We start from the raw sequence: 17,392 nt of genomic DNA on the forward strand, positions 1-17,392 counted from the left end.
AAATGTTGTGTCTTGTCTGTCTTTATAAATTAAAATAAAGTTCAGCAACCATACTTAACGATGTTATTATTACTAAATACAATTTGAATTCTTGTAACAATATACAAATAAAACAATTGTATATTAGATAGTACTTATACATTTAATTATTTACTTTTGTATTTTATTTTTGCATATAACTATATTCCTAAGCACAGTTGAATACATTTTGAATTTAAAACATAGGTAGGTACTTAACAAACATCTAAATTTATGATGCAAAATATTATATACATTATACATATAATTATATTATGCATAAAACATTTATTTGCATATAACTTAAAAATATTATACCAACAGTACATCTACCTATGTTTAAAATATTAGAAAAGCTAAACTTTTTTAATACAAATGTTGTTTATTATATTAATTAATATGTAAAATTAATTTAAAAAGTTATAAACCTGAATATACCTACTTTCATTTTATCAACATAAATTTTTTAGATTTATTACTTTTTTAGATTTAATTATCACATGACTAAATTATTATTGATTCATCAATATAAGTCATTTTTAAAAATAAAAGAAGTATAATAAATACTATATCTAACATTACATATAGTTTTTATTTTCATAAAACCGATTTTAAGGATTATTATCCTTAATACAGACATTTTAATCACTCAGTAACTACGTATAAGAATTTTGATCTAGATGTGTCAACATTTTCAAGAAAACAATTCTCTAAATAATTTTCAGTAAAAAAAAGGGGGGGGGGGGTTTCATTTGAAAAAAAATTTGTATCCCCACAGGATAAGCAATTTAAGCAGTACAAAGAAATATTAGAAATTTAAAAATATGGATTTAGGTAAGTTTAAAAATTCTAAAAACCATAATTGTATAGATTTACTATTAAAGGGAAAATTGGGGGGGGGGGGAGAGCATGCTTTAAAAATCACCATGTATAGCTATAGCTCATTTGAGTTAAGCAATGTATATAACTGACAAACTTTCATTATAAGTGGGTTTTTTATGAACTAGGTTTCTTTGAAATAATTTATGCTTGGCTCTTTACTAATCATTATACAGTCTAAAAGTAAAAATTCAATTTGTTTCAAAGTATAGTTTAATTTATTTAATTAAACGTGTTAATAAATATGTAATAATATTGTAGTTAAAAAAAAGTAAAATCTTATATCATAATTTATAAAATTATTCGGTCAATAATTGGTTTCACAAAAAAATAAATATATCTGAAGGTATTGATATTGATAAATACAATCTTAGTTTTCTATCTAAGACATCCATAACAATATAATTCAATATTTTAATAATTGTTTTTAAATAAAATAATTGTTTTCGATGATATATTATTTGGTCTGAATTCAGTAAAAAAACAAAAAATTACAAAAAATTACATAAAATATAATTTAGTTTGCACATCTGAAATTGTAGTATATATTTTTTAAGTACAACCTATTGAATAGGATTATATAATATATTTGATGTTATTGAATGTTCATGTGAAAAATTAAAATTAATTAATAATTTATTGACTAAAATTTGTATTTTAAAATTATAATTAAAGATTTGCAATCTATATGGTTCTTTCACTTTATGTTTAATTATAAAAGCAATTTCATGCATCTTTTATGAAAAAGTTAGCTTCCATTAAACAATTAATATTTTCTATTTTTTAATTAGAAGTAACTCAGTGACCAATTAATGATGATATAGGGTAAATAACATTTTTGTTTTAAATTTATTGAATAATTGTGTAATATGTTGATTACTTCTAAAGAGAAGCATAATATAGTGTTATATATTAGACTTATTTGTGTACAGGTAAATCAATAATTTGAAATCAATGTCAAAAAAATTGTTTAAAAAAGCCTGCAATATCAATATATTTTAAAATACATGAAATAAACATCCATAAATACCCAAGTATTAAATTTGATTCTGACGTTATGTCGGAATAGCTAATTTTCAAGACTTTTGATTATAATAAATTATAATTAAGTATTATAAAATCCCATATTATACATCAAATTGAAATGTTTAATCATAATTAAAACAGTGATTTTGTTTACAAACTGGTGGTCAATAAGAATAATATTAAATTCATAAGTATAATAATATCAAGGTACATTTATTTAAATTAAATTTACCGCAATAGTATACGGAAGTGGAAACTGATCCACTAACAAAAAAAAAAAAAACATCTTAAGAATTAATGTCAAAACTTAAAAATGGAATTTGTTACAGACTATATCAAAAGATTACACATAAATATAACATAAATAATTAGAGTTTGGATGTTATATTTGTATTCCATTAAGTACAAAATAGACACAAAGAGCTTCAGCCACAAATATTATTGGAGTTAAAAATACACTGCGAATTGGAAATATTTTAAATAGAAAATATAATAAATTAAGATATAATTACTATTATAGTGTATATTCTAATACATTACAAATTTGAGTTATGTAAAACTACATCTATAAAAATAAAGATTACTACAAAATCATATTGAAATATTCTTTCATACTATTATGGGAAGGAATGAATTTTTTTTTACTTAATTGAAATAAATTATATTTAATTATAAACTGAATTTCAATGTTTAATTATTTTCTGTTTTACTCTACAATATTTTAGGAGCGACGAATAATAAAACTGAGACAACAAATGAATAAAATCATTTTCAGGATTTTTTTTTGTGTTTTAAATGCTTCATCAAAATATGGCAATAACATCCAAACCCTAACAACAATATTTCCTTATTTAATACGACTTAAATACTAACTGAGTGGTTTTTAATACTAAGTATAATGTCGAAATTTGAATAGATGTCATTTAGTTTATTTAAGAGGGAACAATTTTAATTTCCACATTGAGCTATTATAACAGAAATTATTCTGAATTATAGTTCTTTTTAATGTAAATGTTGATATTTTAGTTATATAACATATGTGCTAAAGTGCATTATTGTAGTCAGCAACAGATCTTATGGTTGGTATATATTTGTATTACATTAAGCTTATTGAAAGTTAAAACAAATTGACAACATTTAGTAAACCAAGGAATTAAAAAAAAGAGATCACAAGGCATGCAAATTAAATATTCAATGGGAGACATTTTGAAATTCACAACAATTATTGTTCGTAGAAAATTTAAGTATAATTATTATCAATGTAAAATCTTGAGCATTTTTATTAACGCCATTAATTAGTTTGAAAATGTTCTAAGTTGACTGAACATTTTTATAGAAAGTTTTGGCAGGTCTAATTAATATAATGCCAGATTCATTACTTTTCTTTCAGAAATAATGTAAAATATTTGTACATTTTAATTATGTTCTTAGATTGATGGAAAATTTAAACTAACATTTGAATTGTTGAAAAATAACATACATTTGTGAAATAAATTTCAATCTAAGGTAATTTTCTTAATTAGTTAGTTACTTATTTCATTGTCCGCAACAAATACATCAATTTCACACAAACATTAAACATCTTATCAGTACACACTCATTACATCCATCTGAATAGTATGAATGCAGTATTCAACATTCATAGAAGAATAATATATATGCATACATTATTCTAAAAAAAAATTAAACAAAGTTAAATTAATAGCGTATTCAACCATAATTTAATTTCTTTTAAAAGCAATTACAGATATGAAAACATTATATATTGTAATAAAGTAAGTAAAATGAAATATGCCGCTGAACCTCTTCACAATGTTAGAGTTTCCATCAACCACAAAATTTGATCCTTTTCATCCTGTAAAAAAATTAAAACATCATTACAGATTAAAAATATTTAACGTTGGAATTGAACTAATCAATAAAATTATCTTAATTATAAAATTAAAAAAGGTTAAATAAGCTACCCGAAACAACAGTTTTAGCTTTAAAGTAATAGACCAATACATACATTTAAAAAAAAGGGATATTTGAGTTCGGATAGGGAACTAAAACCAGAGTAGCATATTTCACATTAGCTCAAATATTTATTGAATTATCACTCAATTATAACAAAAATATTAATTTGTACATTCAAAATTAAATAATTTTTAAATATTAATTGCAATTCATTTTTTTTTTAGTCTTGAAAATATATTATTTTGTGGATTTAATTATTAATTAAAAAGAAAAAGATAAAATTACATATTTTACACAAATTATGTTAAAATATTGTTAATTCAATTTGCATTTACTATAATTATTTATTTGTAATACATAATAAAATATATAAAATTATCATTTTTTTATTTCAACAATTGGATTTATGTTCTACTACAATTTATGTTTCTATAAATGTACTTTATAATTTTTAATTTGTATGTAATTAGCAACTAGTGAGTTGTGGGTTTATGTCGTTTAGGGTTTGGTATAAACAGTATCATGGTGGGCAGTTTGCTTAATAAAGTTGTGATTTATATTTACATTATTATCTTGACCGTTTTTTAAACCATTTAATATTATACATTTGTTTTAGAGAAAATAAATATACAGGTATTCACCCTAAGTGTGATAAATATCATTTTATTGTAAAACAATTTTAAAGAATGTAAGAATTAGAAGGCCATGCTATAAATTAAAAAAAATATAGTTAATAATTAGATAAACATTACTAAATGATATAGGCATTTTTTATAATGATAAATTGAAATTTAATGATCATAACTAAGGTCCGAAATGATATGTTTATAAATACCATTACTGAGTTTAAGCGGTCTTAAGAGGGCAAGACAATGTGGATGATTCATTCATCACAGAGTTCGCGGGAAAAATGTTTTTTTCATATTTGAGAATATTTCATGGGTTAAGGAGCTGATATTTAGATTATTTAGCATATTTTGTAAATTATGAGAAAAAATATTTATTTATTTTATTTTATTTTTAAAATTATTGATATTAATTTAATATACCTGAACAAATATTTAACAAAATATTCAACAATAATTTTTATAAAAAAAACAAGTAGTGGTAAAGCAGTGGTAGGACTTGTATGTCACTGATGTTATATATTAGTTGACCTAACCTATGCTGATAGCAACAACGTATTTGTTTATCAAAAGTCCAAATATATTTTGAGTTTAGGATGGGGTGTATAAAAGTTTTTACAATGAAGAAAATAAAAATCTATTTATTTTAAACACCTGAATTGCATACGTAAGCATAAATGCAGTCAATTAATTATCTTTACATATTTTTCTAATTCCTCAGAGAATATAATTAGAATATTAGTAGGTTTTTATATAATATAAGTAACATATTTTAAGCCTTAGAAGAAAACATAAATCTAGATTTTAATCATAACATAAATACAATTTAAGAAAGAATCCCCAAAACCAAGCCTGGACAAGTTAGTGATAATTTTTAATTGAGTTAAGGTAAGTTGATAGAAAACATTTAAAGAAGTTAATCTAAGTTATTTATTTTTTTATGTAAATACATATAAATAGCCAGTAATATTTTTTAAATTGTAAAAATCATAAACATTATTGATAATTTTAAATAGATATGAGAATAACAAAATTGGTTTTAATTAAAAACCTCTAAACATTAATAACTTATGTATGTAATTTTATATCATTGAGACGAAAATATTTTAAAATGTGTACAAGAATTGCAGATTATTTGTCCCTATATGATGTTAGTATTTATTTTTATAAACATACAATATTAAAATTATTATTATTATTATAAGTATGCCACGATATGATATTATATATAATATGTATTTAATTAAGTTAATTTAATCGAACAATTCTGGTTAAAGGAACAAAAATTATATTAAATTGAAGGTTTAATTAATAAACATTTTCAATAATGATTTTATTGTTTAATTATTTATAAATTAAGGTAACTTGGATTTTTATGAAAAGTAATTTGTTAACTATTAGGTTTTTAACAATAAAAATCAGTTAAGTCAATAAAAATTAAATTTTAAAAAGTTTAAAAGTTAAAATTAATTTAACTTTAACTTTTTAGCTCATTTATGTCCAGGCTTGCTCAAACTAAGAGCTTCTTAAACGCTATTGCTCAGAATTCAATAACCCATTTACAATAAAATATAGAAATATATTAAAAGTTTGCACTCAATTAGAATATTCTATTGTTTGTTAATGTTCTATAAACATTACTCAACATGTCAAATCTATCTATAACTTTTTGTTATGTTTACTTTCTTTGTCTATTAAAAAGATATCGCAGTAACATTTATGATAGAAATTTAAGTTTTTTAATATTATTTCCCCAAAAATTGGTAGAAATTATAATACAAATGTAAGCATTTTACTCAAATTACTCAATTATGAAAAGATTACAGCCATTTGATGGAGAAACTGAATTTAAAAACCAATGCAAAAAATTAGTTAATAATTTTTTTCCTAATAAAACATATAGTTCAATTTATTTAGTAGAAAATATGTTAATGTAATTAGATAATTATATTGGTTTGGATATTTTTGAATTTAATATTAATGATATTAAAAAAATTGTGTGGTTTAATACATTGACTGCCAGATGACCGATGGCAGTCAAACAATATGTATTATTGACACAATATCCATATTATTTTTATGTTATTCTTAATCTTATACTCTATTGCATTTGAAAAAAACATTTAAAAATATAAAAACATAAAAATAATGTTTATTACATAAAATAAATTGTAAATCATTTCACTGCAATACTATGCTCTTTTTAGTACTTGCATTATTGTAACGCCATACAAAAGTTAAAATTTAAAACCATATTTATTTACGAAGGTCATGTGATGTGGTAGTAATGATTAGCTATGTGTGCCAGAGGTTACATGACAGTCAACTATTAATTTAATTTTATGATATTATTATTTATATTAAATTCTTTGTATTTATACATAGATTAATTTTGTATTTATTCAAATTTATTCTTATTATTATTTACACTTATTATATTGTACCTTCAACTGTTATATTTTTACAAAATTTTGGTAAACGCAGTTTTTCAATTATTACTTATTACTTTGTCACATTATTGAAACAAGCGTTCTAATTCGTTAAAAATGAGATGAAAAGCACTGTGTATAAGTTATCCGCAATAGAATTACGATTTCCACATAAGTATTTAGCTATCTTTTTCAACCATTTAACCAATGTATTGATTTTTATTTTGTACACATCATTTTTAAAAATCAAATATTGTTCATTGTTTAAAATGAGCCAAAAACCCGTTAATATTATATCTTGCCTGATATCTTGATTCATTTGAATATGAATCTCGCAATGATGTCAATGCTAGCTTGAAATCATCCAAGGAAGCGCATATTTCTTTCACTCTGACTGGTGACATACGGAGCAGTTGATTCAATGTCGATAAAAACAACTCATGATGAAATGGTTCAACATTTTTTTCCATGCCCATGATTATCGAAGTTATAATTTCAACGACACCATTATCAACATACATTTCTGTAAATATTATTCATATTAAAAATTACTTTTTTTTTAAAAAAAGCTTCTTGTGCATACAATTATAGCTATTAAAAATTACTTATTCATATCAATGTAATAAGAAAAGCAACTTACCCGCTACATCGTTACCCATATGACAAGTTGAGCAAATGATGAATACTGCTTTAATCTTCAATTTATCAATTGGTGTTTTCAATGAATTGATGATTAAATCTTTACCTCCGTGTTCAATGAATTGCCAAAACACAGTTACATTATGACGAACCAGACCTACATTTTTTAAATATTAAACAATTAACATTTGTCAAATAACTATGAGTAAATTGATTGCAACATATATGTGACTCACTGGAAATCGCAGCTAGTGCTTTGACGCGCACTTCATCGTTCAGATCGTTTTCCACCATAGACATCAATGCTTTCAGGTAGTTAGTATTTTCCATAAACTTTTCCTGACAGTATGGATTATTTTGAACCAGTGTAGTAATCAATTCGCATGTCTTAATGCGCACGGATGGATGCTCAGAACGGATACACGGTAAAAAGATATGAAAACCGCCAAGCTTTTCAAAATCTGAAAAATTATTAGGTAGTTATATACTCAAAAACAAAAAATGCGAAAGTAATAAAATAAACGTTTGTAACCATTAGCATAATCAATATTGTCAACATATTCTGCAATAACATCAAACGCAAATTCATGTTCATCCACTTGTTTGTTATTATCGAACAAAATGTTAATAGAATTGTTCATTTCCTCATGTACATTGACAGACATGGTTGACAGAACATTTGATAAAAATTTCTTTCTCTAAAAACATAATAAATAAAACAGTAAAATATTAACAACAATATTATACCAAATTTATAAGTAATTAGGTATTTACACCTAAGTAGGTGCCCAGGTTGGATAAAAGCTAGATAGTACATTGTTGGTTAATATAATAAAACGTCAATACTTAGTTGAGTGGACATTTTTAACAAACAGATTTAACAAATTCAATCCATCCCAAATCTGTTAACACATTGACAGACAGTCACTTCTATAGCAGTCGTAATATGACGATAACTGCTGTTACAGCAAGAACCTGCCTAATATATTTAGAAGTCAAAAGAGCCGTTTCATTTCTTATAGATCTGGTACAATGGATATGTCCAGTTGTGACTTATTAACAAGTCGAGCCAATTATTATCAAACATTCTAAAAAATATGTTTTTAATGTTAATGTTTTAAAGTCCTTTATGGACCTACACGATTAGACTGACGCTCAACAAATCACAGTCTTGCACATAACTGCCGTCAAAGCAGTCACGTCTCTGAATGTGTGTTTTTCTATAACCCATAACCCGCAACCCACCCGTCAAGGGTTCATCTCGACACCACTCGACAACCGTCGCAGTTGTTAGGCTACCTAGTAAAGTAAGCGGCCACTCTGGGTAAACTCACTTCCTCGGTGAACGTAAGCGCGTCGATCTCTTGGTGAATGGTCATGGGCACCCCGTCTGACAGGTCGGTGGCGTACTTGAACATGTCCTTGTAGTTGCGCACCCTGTTCGGGTCGCAGATGCCGGACGCGACGGCCGAGTCCTCCCCGGCGCCGCGGTCGTTGGCGATGGCCGCCGCTGCGTGGTCCACCAGGCGCATGATGCCGCCGTGGACGCGGTCCGCTTCGTTGACGGTCGGCTGGTCGGCGAGACGCTGCTGACGGCGATTGTGATTGTTGCGGCGGCGGCGGCGGTGGTGCTCGGCGATGCCGTCGTCGACGTCGTCGATTTCGATGATCTCGTCCAGGTCGATGATGTCGTCCTCGTTGCGGTGGATGATGTGCCGGCGAGGCGGCGGCGGCATGATGACGGCGGGCGCCGAGTCGTCGTCGCTGGACGACGACGACCCTATGATGTGGTGTTCCATGTGGCGGCGAAACGTGGTCGCGGCTAGACACTTGAAGGCGAATGTGACGGCGGCGGCGACGACGACGGCGGCGCGCGCGAAAGCGTTACGAACGGCGAGTGACGAGTGACGACTCTGGCCGGTCGGTCGGTGGGCTGTGCGGCCGCGCCGAAATCTATCGCTATTCGCCGACGCGGAGTATCGGACGGAAAATCGATACCGAACGGTCCGAACGAGAGGCGACGGCGGCGGCTGCTGAAGCTGTGCGGGATGCGACGGGGGAGAGGGGCGGGGGCGCGGACAGCATGCGGTCGGGTTCGGATTCGGATCGACTCGACGCGACGGTCGTCGTCGTTGAAATAATAATAATGTGCGACTCGTGTTATCGTCAGCCGCCTCCGCCGCCGCCGCCGCGATCAACAGGCCGGGCCCCGCGCGCGCTCTCTCTTCCCGTTATCATTCGACAACAACAACCGCGGCTACGACGAGAGTGTTGTTGTACCACGATATTGTAATAAATATTAATAAATTATTATTTTTCGTTAGCCACGACTGTTGTATTAAATTCGGTTGGGCGTAACGATTTGAATTAATTAATCGTTTCTATAATAATAATAATAATATCGTATAGTCATCGTTGTAGTTGTTGTTGTTGTTGTTGTTGTCACCGTTGTTGTTGTAGTTGTCACCGTTGTCGTTGCCGGCGCCGCCGCCGCCGCCGTTGTTGTTGTTCACTGCTGTTATCAGCTGTTGCGGCGGCGGCCCGTTTTCGTTTTCGCCGAGCAATAGGTACCTCTAATGGGTACGTCTTCTTGCGCGTCGTCCTTGCCGCTCTTGCTCGGCTTTCGTTTTCCGTCAGCCGCGACTGCGTACATAAATAACAATATTCCGATATTGATCGATGCGTTTTCGTTGCCTATACCACCTACCCATGCCTACTAATTCTGAGCTCGCGGTTAACTGTTCCTGCTTAATATTATGATACCTGTCGGCTGTAGGTATCTAAATTAGGTACCTACCTATTCATGGCCAGTTATGCTACCTGTCCGGTAGGGATCGTGTAAATTAGTTCAATATTGCGATTTCCCGCAAAAATAAAACACCGATGTGAATGCTGCCAAAATGAATAATTTCAGAGCTCGGAACTCCTGATCATTTTTACTTTGATACACCTACCTACTAGACCTATACTACGCCTGTAACTTAATGCGTTTCATTAATAAAAACAACAAAATGTTAACTCTACTAGGGCACTTTCTTACTTACCTATCAGTTATCAATAAATCTAATAGGCAAAAAAAAACCATTCGAACCAACCTTCTGGTTTTTAGATGTGATGAAAAAAAAAATCAAATCAAAATTTCTTTACTCAATTATTTTAGGTAATTATTACCTACCTACTACAATTATAATTAGGGTTTAGAATTTAAGATGTTTATAAGTAATCTAAAAAAATCCATACAAATAACTAATAAGCAGGAACAATATCAAAATAGGTATGCATCGCCTACCGCTACGCACTTCAAAAAATCATGTACCTAATATGACATTAGGTAGGTATATTATAATTTATAATGCATTAACAAATAGTGTATTAATATTGTATTATGACGCCTAACTTTTGCTATTTATAGTTCTAAAAAAAAAAAAAAATTAAATAAAGATTCACGCAATTTGAATATTATTTTTGATTTATTACATACATTATAGGTACACCTTTATATACCTACTCTAGAAGTCGAGTTGAACGATGATAATTTTCTCTAAGTTTTTGAACAAGCATCGGTTGTCAGATAGGTAACTAATTTTTGGTAAGATGAAAAACGTTCATTATCTAATGCAGAAGTATAATGATCGGTGTATAATATTACTGTAAATGTATAAATTATTAGGTACCTAATAATTGAAAAATTAGTTTAATTGAAAATTGGTCTTTTGATTTTTTTTCCATTGACATTTGCTGATGATGCTAAGATGTGTTGAACATTTGAGGATGATAAACTTTTGCAAATGATCTTAATGGTATTTTCAAATGATGTTTTCTAAACAATATGTACCTTAATAGTTAATACAGTCGAACTTGGCTAACTCGAACTTCTGAAACTCGAAACCCAAACTTTTTTCCGGTTCTAAGAATTTTCTATTATTGTATTAATGTATTATTTTTGGATAACTCAAAGTCTTGAACTTTTTGTCCCGTCCTTTCAGCTTCGAGTAAACAAAGTCGGACTGTATAAGTGTCAAGGTATTTCTTTCGCAACAAAAAAGTACTTTTATCTCATTTAATTACAATGCATTTATCTAGTAATGTTCATTTATTCCGCTCCGAATCAGGTATCTAGATTCTAAGGGTTCTATTTGACACACAACTTAAATAAGAATTCGATAAGAAAATAGTGCTCTCTTCGTATTTAACTAAATAATACAAAAATGTTCCGATTTTAACTAGCCATTTTCCTACATATTTTATACAACAGTTAAACGTTCGCATGTAAACGATACATAAATTATTTCAAAAACTTATAATAATATTATACTTTATTATAGTACCAACCTAGTCATCCAATATAACATTTATTTCAAAATTAATTTTAATAGGCCTCTTTACTCGAGCTATTACAAAATTTAAATTTAAGATGTTTAAAAGACAGCAAAATTCAATAACATATACATTTCTTGTATAAATTCCTAAACAACCATTGATGACTTCTTCATGGTACTCAGTATACTGAATTACTTTTAGAAACAAAATAAATTATTTTACATTCCACGTCTTTCGAAAAAAAAATGTTTTGTTCACCTTTCACCTATAAATATTTGGTTAGGTATTTGTTGGTAATTTTCCGAATAGTATAGGTAGATTTTCAAAAATAAATCACTACATTTAATATCAATTCACTAACATAATATACGAATATAGTATAATATTATAAAAATATTAATAATAAAAAATAATGTTATAAATAATATTATTGATATAAACATAATATTAATTAATATTATAACATATCATATTATATTATATTATTATCAAAAGCATCACTAAAAACAAATAATTTATTTATAGGAAATTAAGATTTTTAAATTCGGTTTTAGACAAAATTGAATTTGGTTTTTGGGTAACTAATATAAATTAAGTACCTACTTTAAATACAAGAAATTTTCATTAAATATTTATATTAGCATTTTCTATAAACCATAACTTTTTCAAAATATTTTGACTCGTGTTCAGCTATTTAAAGGTTTAAACAATTTTCGATTATTATTCAATTTTTTCAAAATTAATGTTGAAAAAAAAATTGAGTTGGGTAAAAAACTTGAAAATGTTAAACAAGAAAGTTTCGGTAGGAAGAAATAAAAAAAAAATTTAGTGTAATTCCACAGTAAATTTTTATGAGCGTCTGAAAATCAAATTTTGACAAAATTCGTATAAAAGTCACGAAAATTTGAAAAAACTATTTTGAGTTTAGATATTCATAAAAAATGTCACCTGGAGAGTCAGATTACATTTATATGAGCATTTTAATTTGGATTTCCAATGATTTGTATGGAGTGATTTGCTTATTTATTGTTTAATTCAAAAACAAATAACTGTAAATACTTGATATTTACACCATATGTTTGTTTAGTCATTTAATATACTTTATACTATTTTTACTTGTTTTGAGCTTTTTACAGACATGTTCAATTTTCAATGTTTTTTAGTTTTTTTTTTTCTTAACTGCCAATAAAATATTATTTGTAGGGTCCACAGGCTTGTTAAATACAAGGCTCCTGATATATTGCAACAAAAGCAGTTGAAAAATATTTTAATTTCAAATACATTTTTATAAGCATTTAAAGTTCAAATTTTAATAAAATGGATCAAATTGAAAATGTAAAAATGATTTTGGAGTTGAAAATGTATAAGCTGTTCAAATTGTATAGCTAAAGATTGAAAATTTAAAACCATATTCCAGGTAGGTAAGTAATCCTGTAACCAAAAAATCTAAAAAATATTATGTAAACACAGTTTTTTTTTTGAACAAGTTCAAATTTGGATGAAACTACATAGCCAAGTATAACAATTTTAGTTATTTTCATGTAATTTAAAAATATTATTCGAGGATAAATTTTTTAAGCAAAGGATATTTACTTGAAACTTCAATAGTAAATTATTATTATACACAAATATGATAATAAGCAAAATGATAATAATTTTATTACTGGCTACCGAATTAATAATATCAGTATAAATATAATATAAAATATCTTGGGCTGACAAACTGTCTTCGTTCATAATTTTGCAGGTAAAGTTACAATGATAATGATATTATATCATTGAATTCAAATTTAACACATCAATTACAGTGACCCAATTGTAACCTACTGCACAGCACAGTGTCACCTACTTACCTCCCTTTGTTCATTGAACTATCGTCTATTATTAATAATGGATAAATAAAAATATAGGTACATAGTTATCATCAGTTATTGACGTGAGACTCTCATGATATCAGAAAACGAAAATATTATTTATTTTACCATTTTTTAACGTAATCGTTTTGTAAGTTTTTATTATTCTTTTGAATAACAACATACGTTTTTATTTTAATACTCCAAAACAGAATATTATTCGAAATATTTTGTTCAATACAAAAGTACCTACCTATCTAATTTATTAGTTAAAGGTATTTACAGTTTAGATGAGTGGAGTGGTGGACCAACAATTAGCGAGTCACCAATTCGTACTCCACCTATCTTAGCTTTAGTATAACTTATAAGTTATAAGTTACAACACTTATTAGAACTCATAAAAAGCTAGTCAAAAATTCGATTTTTTTTATGTATCAAAGCAGCTCCCCAAAAAATATTCTGCTTTTGAATGGGGATTTAAAAATGTGTAGGTACCTAATCGCATAAAAAAGTTTAAAAAAATAAAATAATGATAACGATCGAAAGTGGTAAAAATATATATATATATTTAACGACTTGAATACACGTCAAATGTTTTTGAAATAATGAGTGTCCTGCAGCGTTAAATGGGACACCTGGTAAAATATTATATTATAATATAATTAAAAAATATAAAACTAATTTAAATTAAAACTTGATTAACTCCCTGTGAGTAGGCGTAATAGGTATAGTAGAGAAAATTTAGTTTTAAGCTTTATCAGAACAAAATAACAACGTTGCTATCCAAAACATAAAGTATGTAAGCAACTACTATTATATTAATACAAACGATGATTGTAAACGATTACACTAAAGCGTTTTTAATCATAAATTTGAAAATAAAATGTGCGTTGATATAATTTAAAAATGAAATTGATCAAAAAATAATATCGATGTGGTATATTATGTTTATTATACTGGTTATAAGTTAGTACCAGTCACCAGTGGAATTTATATGTTTTTCACAGGTAATAAATAAGTCGTAGGTACCGGTAGAATTTACGATCGTCCACCAGTAAGTACCGTTAATGATTGAAATTATTATAATATTATTACCCACTTATATAAACTTATATTATTATCTTAAATGTTAATATTACCAGGACGCGGATTTTTAAATAATAAAAAAGTCAATATATGTAATAAAAAACATGAAATATAATATTTACTCAACAAAAAGTTTATATTCGATATTCATATTTTAAACATAGGTATAAAAATAAAAGTACCCACTAAACAAACAAACGAGAACAATTTTCATTGGAGTAATAAATTGTTTGGTAACAGATATGGCAATACTATTGAATCAAATATCGCTAAGGTATTTGTTATAGTAGATTGTAGGTATCTATCTCCGTAATCTTTTTTTTATGACGTTCTCAGCTTTAACTATTATAGCGGTATTGCGATTTACGACGGATTGAATTCATATTTCTCACAGAATTTTTATTACTGTCAATATGTTTGAGAATAAGTAATTATGAAAATATGAAATATATTTAGCAGGGTTACTTATTGGTAAAATATTTTTAAAAAATATGCAACATCTTGTAATGATTATTAAGATTACATTTTAGCGATAGACCTACTACCACTTTTTTGCAGACAAGATAAGTTAGAAAGGTACTACTTATATTATGTATTATTCTGTCTATTTTATTCAATGTTTGCTATTGTGTGTGTTGTAGGGCGTGTTTAAATGAACAAGATATTTTTATTACTCAATTTTATAACATAAAAACGCTTTTATTATACTAACGTAATGGTTCAATATACGAGGAGATAATTATAGTGCGCAATAATGGTTATCGTAAAATAAAGATATTATCAAGATAACAATAATTGTATTATGATTCCATAAATTAGTTTTTATTTATATGGATCAAAAATTAAAATGGCAAATGTCCAGCTCCAGATAATTTGGGGGAATTTTGAAAATACCATAGAAAGTGCACCGAAAAATATTGAATAATATTTTAGAATATTAAAATACTACATTTCCAAAAAAAAAAAAAACACTTTGGTAGATTAAAAATGTTCATTTAAGCAGGTACGCTTAATTATCTTAGTATAAAAATATCACAGTTTAAAAAAATATAAAAGAACAGTAAATTATAACAGTTTTTTTTTTTTCTTAAGAATCAATTTTGATCAACACGAATAATGGATTAACTTTAAATTGCTTTGGCTTTAAAACAAAAGTCAAAAGTTGCATTCTGATACTACATATTTTTCACTTTTCCGTTAAAAATACCCAAGCTAGAATTTTTCCCTATTTTTCTGAAAAGCCAAAGTTCTTTTAACAAAAAATACAATTCTGTTTGAAAATTTTAAATGTAACAAACTTTTCACGATTTTCTAGAAAACTGGGTTTAAGTTAGGATTTTTTTTTTGATCCTTAGATACATGATATTTATTATATTTATCGTAAATCGTTCATGGAATATAATAATTGTCTCCTATGTAATTTAAAATTATTACTGTAAAAGCTGTATTTACAATTTGAGCCCGGGTCAACCATATTTTTGCCCCCCCCCTCACCAAAAAAATTTATCTACTTTTTTGATTTTTCTTAACACATTTTTAGTTATAGTTCTTTATCCTTATATCATAGTTGGCTATCTACAACAGTGGTTATGTTAAAATAATATTGATATATTCTATGCACTATCACTTATCAGTTATCGCTGATAGACAAATTATGACCGTAACACAATATAAATTCTTTCCAAAAAAAAATATAACTATTGATACAATATTACACCGGGCTAGAGCGGTGTTCGGCCACCCCCATAAATAGATCAATATTTAACCATCCGGGGCAAATGTCCCCATACCCCCCCCCTTTATACGGCCCTGTATACTGTCTCACATTTCTTCTTGAATATTGTTTAAAATTCATCCACCATTAACTAGCGTGTAACGTAGTTTTTATTTTTACAAATATATTTAAACTTTAAAGTAACAAAATATACATTTAAAAATAACATAAATTGGAAATGTACCTACCAATACTTATCAGTTTGACGGTTTATATATTATCAACTCAAATACAAAAAAAAAATGTTTGTTGATTTTATTTTATTATTACCAGCTAAATAGAAAAATTAAACTTTTTTTGGACAACTTTTGCATTTTTATAATTCAATTTATTTTGAAATTATCTCTTATTTGTTGATGCAATTATGTAGTTTTTATTATGCAATGTTTGTGTGTTTTTAATGCAATCTAATCCGGTGTTTAGTAATGCGAGGTATAGTAACTAATAATGAATTTTGAATAGGTAGGTTCGTTATATTTTCTTTAGGATGTTATCAAGCGTGTTCGTTTTTATAATCAGAATTGGGAAATTTGCGTTCAATACAATTATGCGTTTAATATTTACATACAAATCCATGCTATAATAATTAGTTTATTATTTTACAAAATCTATTTAGGTACTGTAATCAAAGCTACTTCCTACAATAATATTGCAATAGTACATGACAAGTAGAATAAGTGTTGTACGTGATGTGTGTAATAATTTTAGGTAGGTAGGTAGGTAGGTACCTACTACCTACCTACGATAATAATTAAATTATACAACTTACTTTTGCTTATAATTGTT

General features: G+C 27.5%; 1 protein-coding gene across 1 annotated transcript; it reads right to left on the bottom strand.

The window, feature by feature from the left end:
- Positions 1-3,237: 3,237 nt before the first annotated feature.
- Positions 3,238-9,957, bottom strand: LOC111032897. Its single transcript, XM_022313374.1, has 6 exons — positions 8,908-9,957; positions 8,106-8,271; positions 7,810-8,034; positions 7,575-7,730; positions 7,237-7,457; positions 3,238-3,778 (listed from the first exon to the last, which is right to left on the bottom strand). The coding sequence occupies exons 1-6, from the start codon at positions 9,370-9,372 to the stop codon at positions 3,731-3,733; spliced, it is 1,281 nt and encodes a 426-aa protein (XP_022169066.1). The 5' UTR covers positions 9,373-9,957; the 3' UTR covers positions 3,238-3,730.
- Between the last annotated feature and the right edge of the window lie 7,435 nt (positions 9,958-17,392).

This window comes from Myzus persicae, unplaced genomic scaffold, assembly GCF_001856785.1.
Source record: "Myzus persicae strain clone G006 unplaced genomic scaffold, MPER_G0061.0, whole genome shotgun sequence".
NCBI lineage: Eukaryota > Metazoa > Arthropoda > Insecta > Hemiptera > Aphididae > Myzus > Myzus persicae.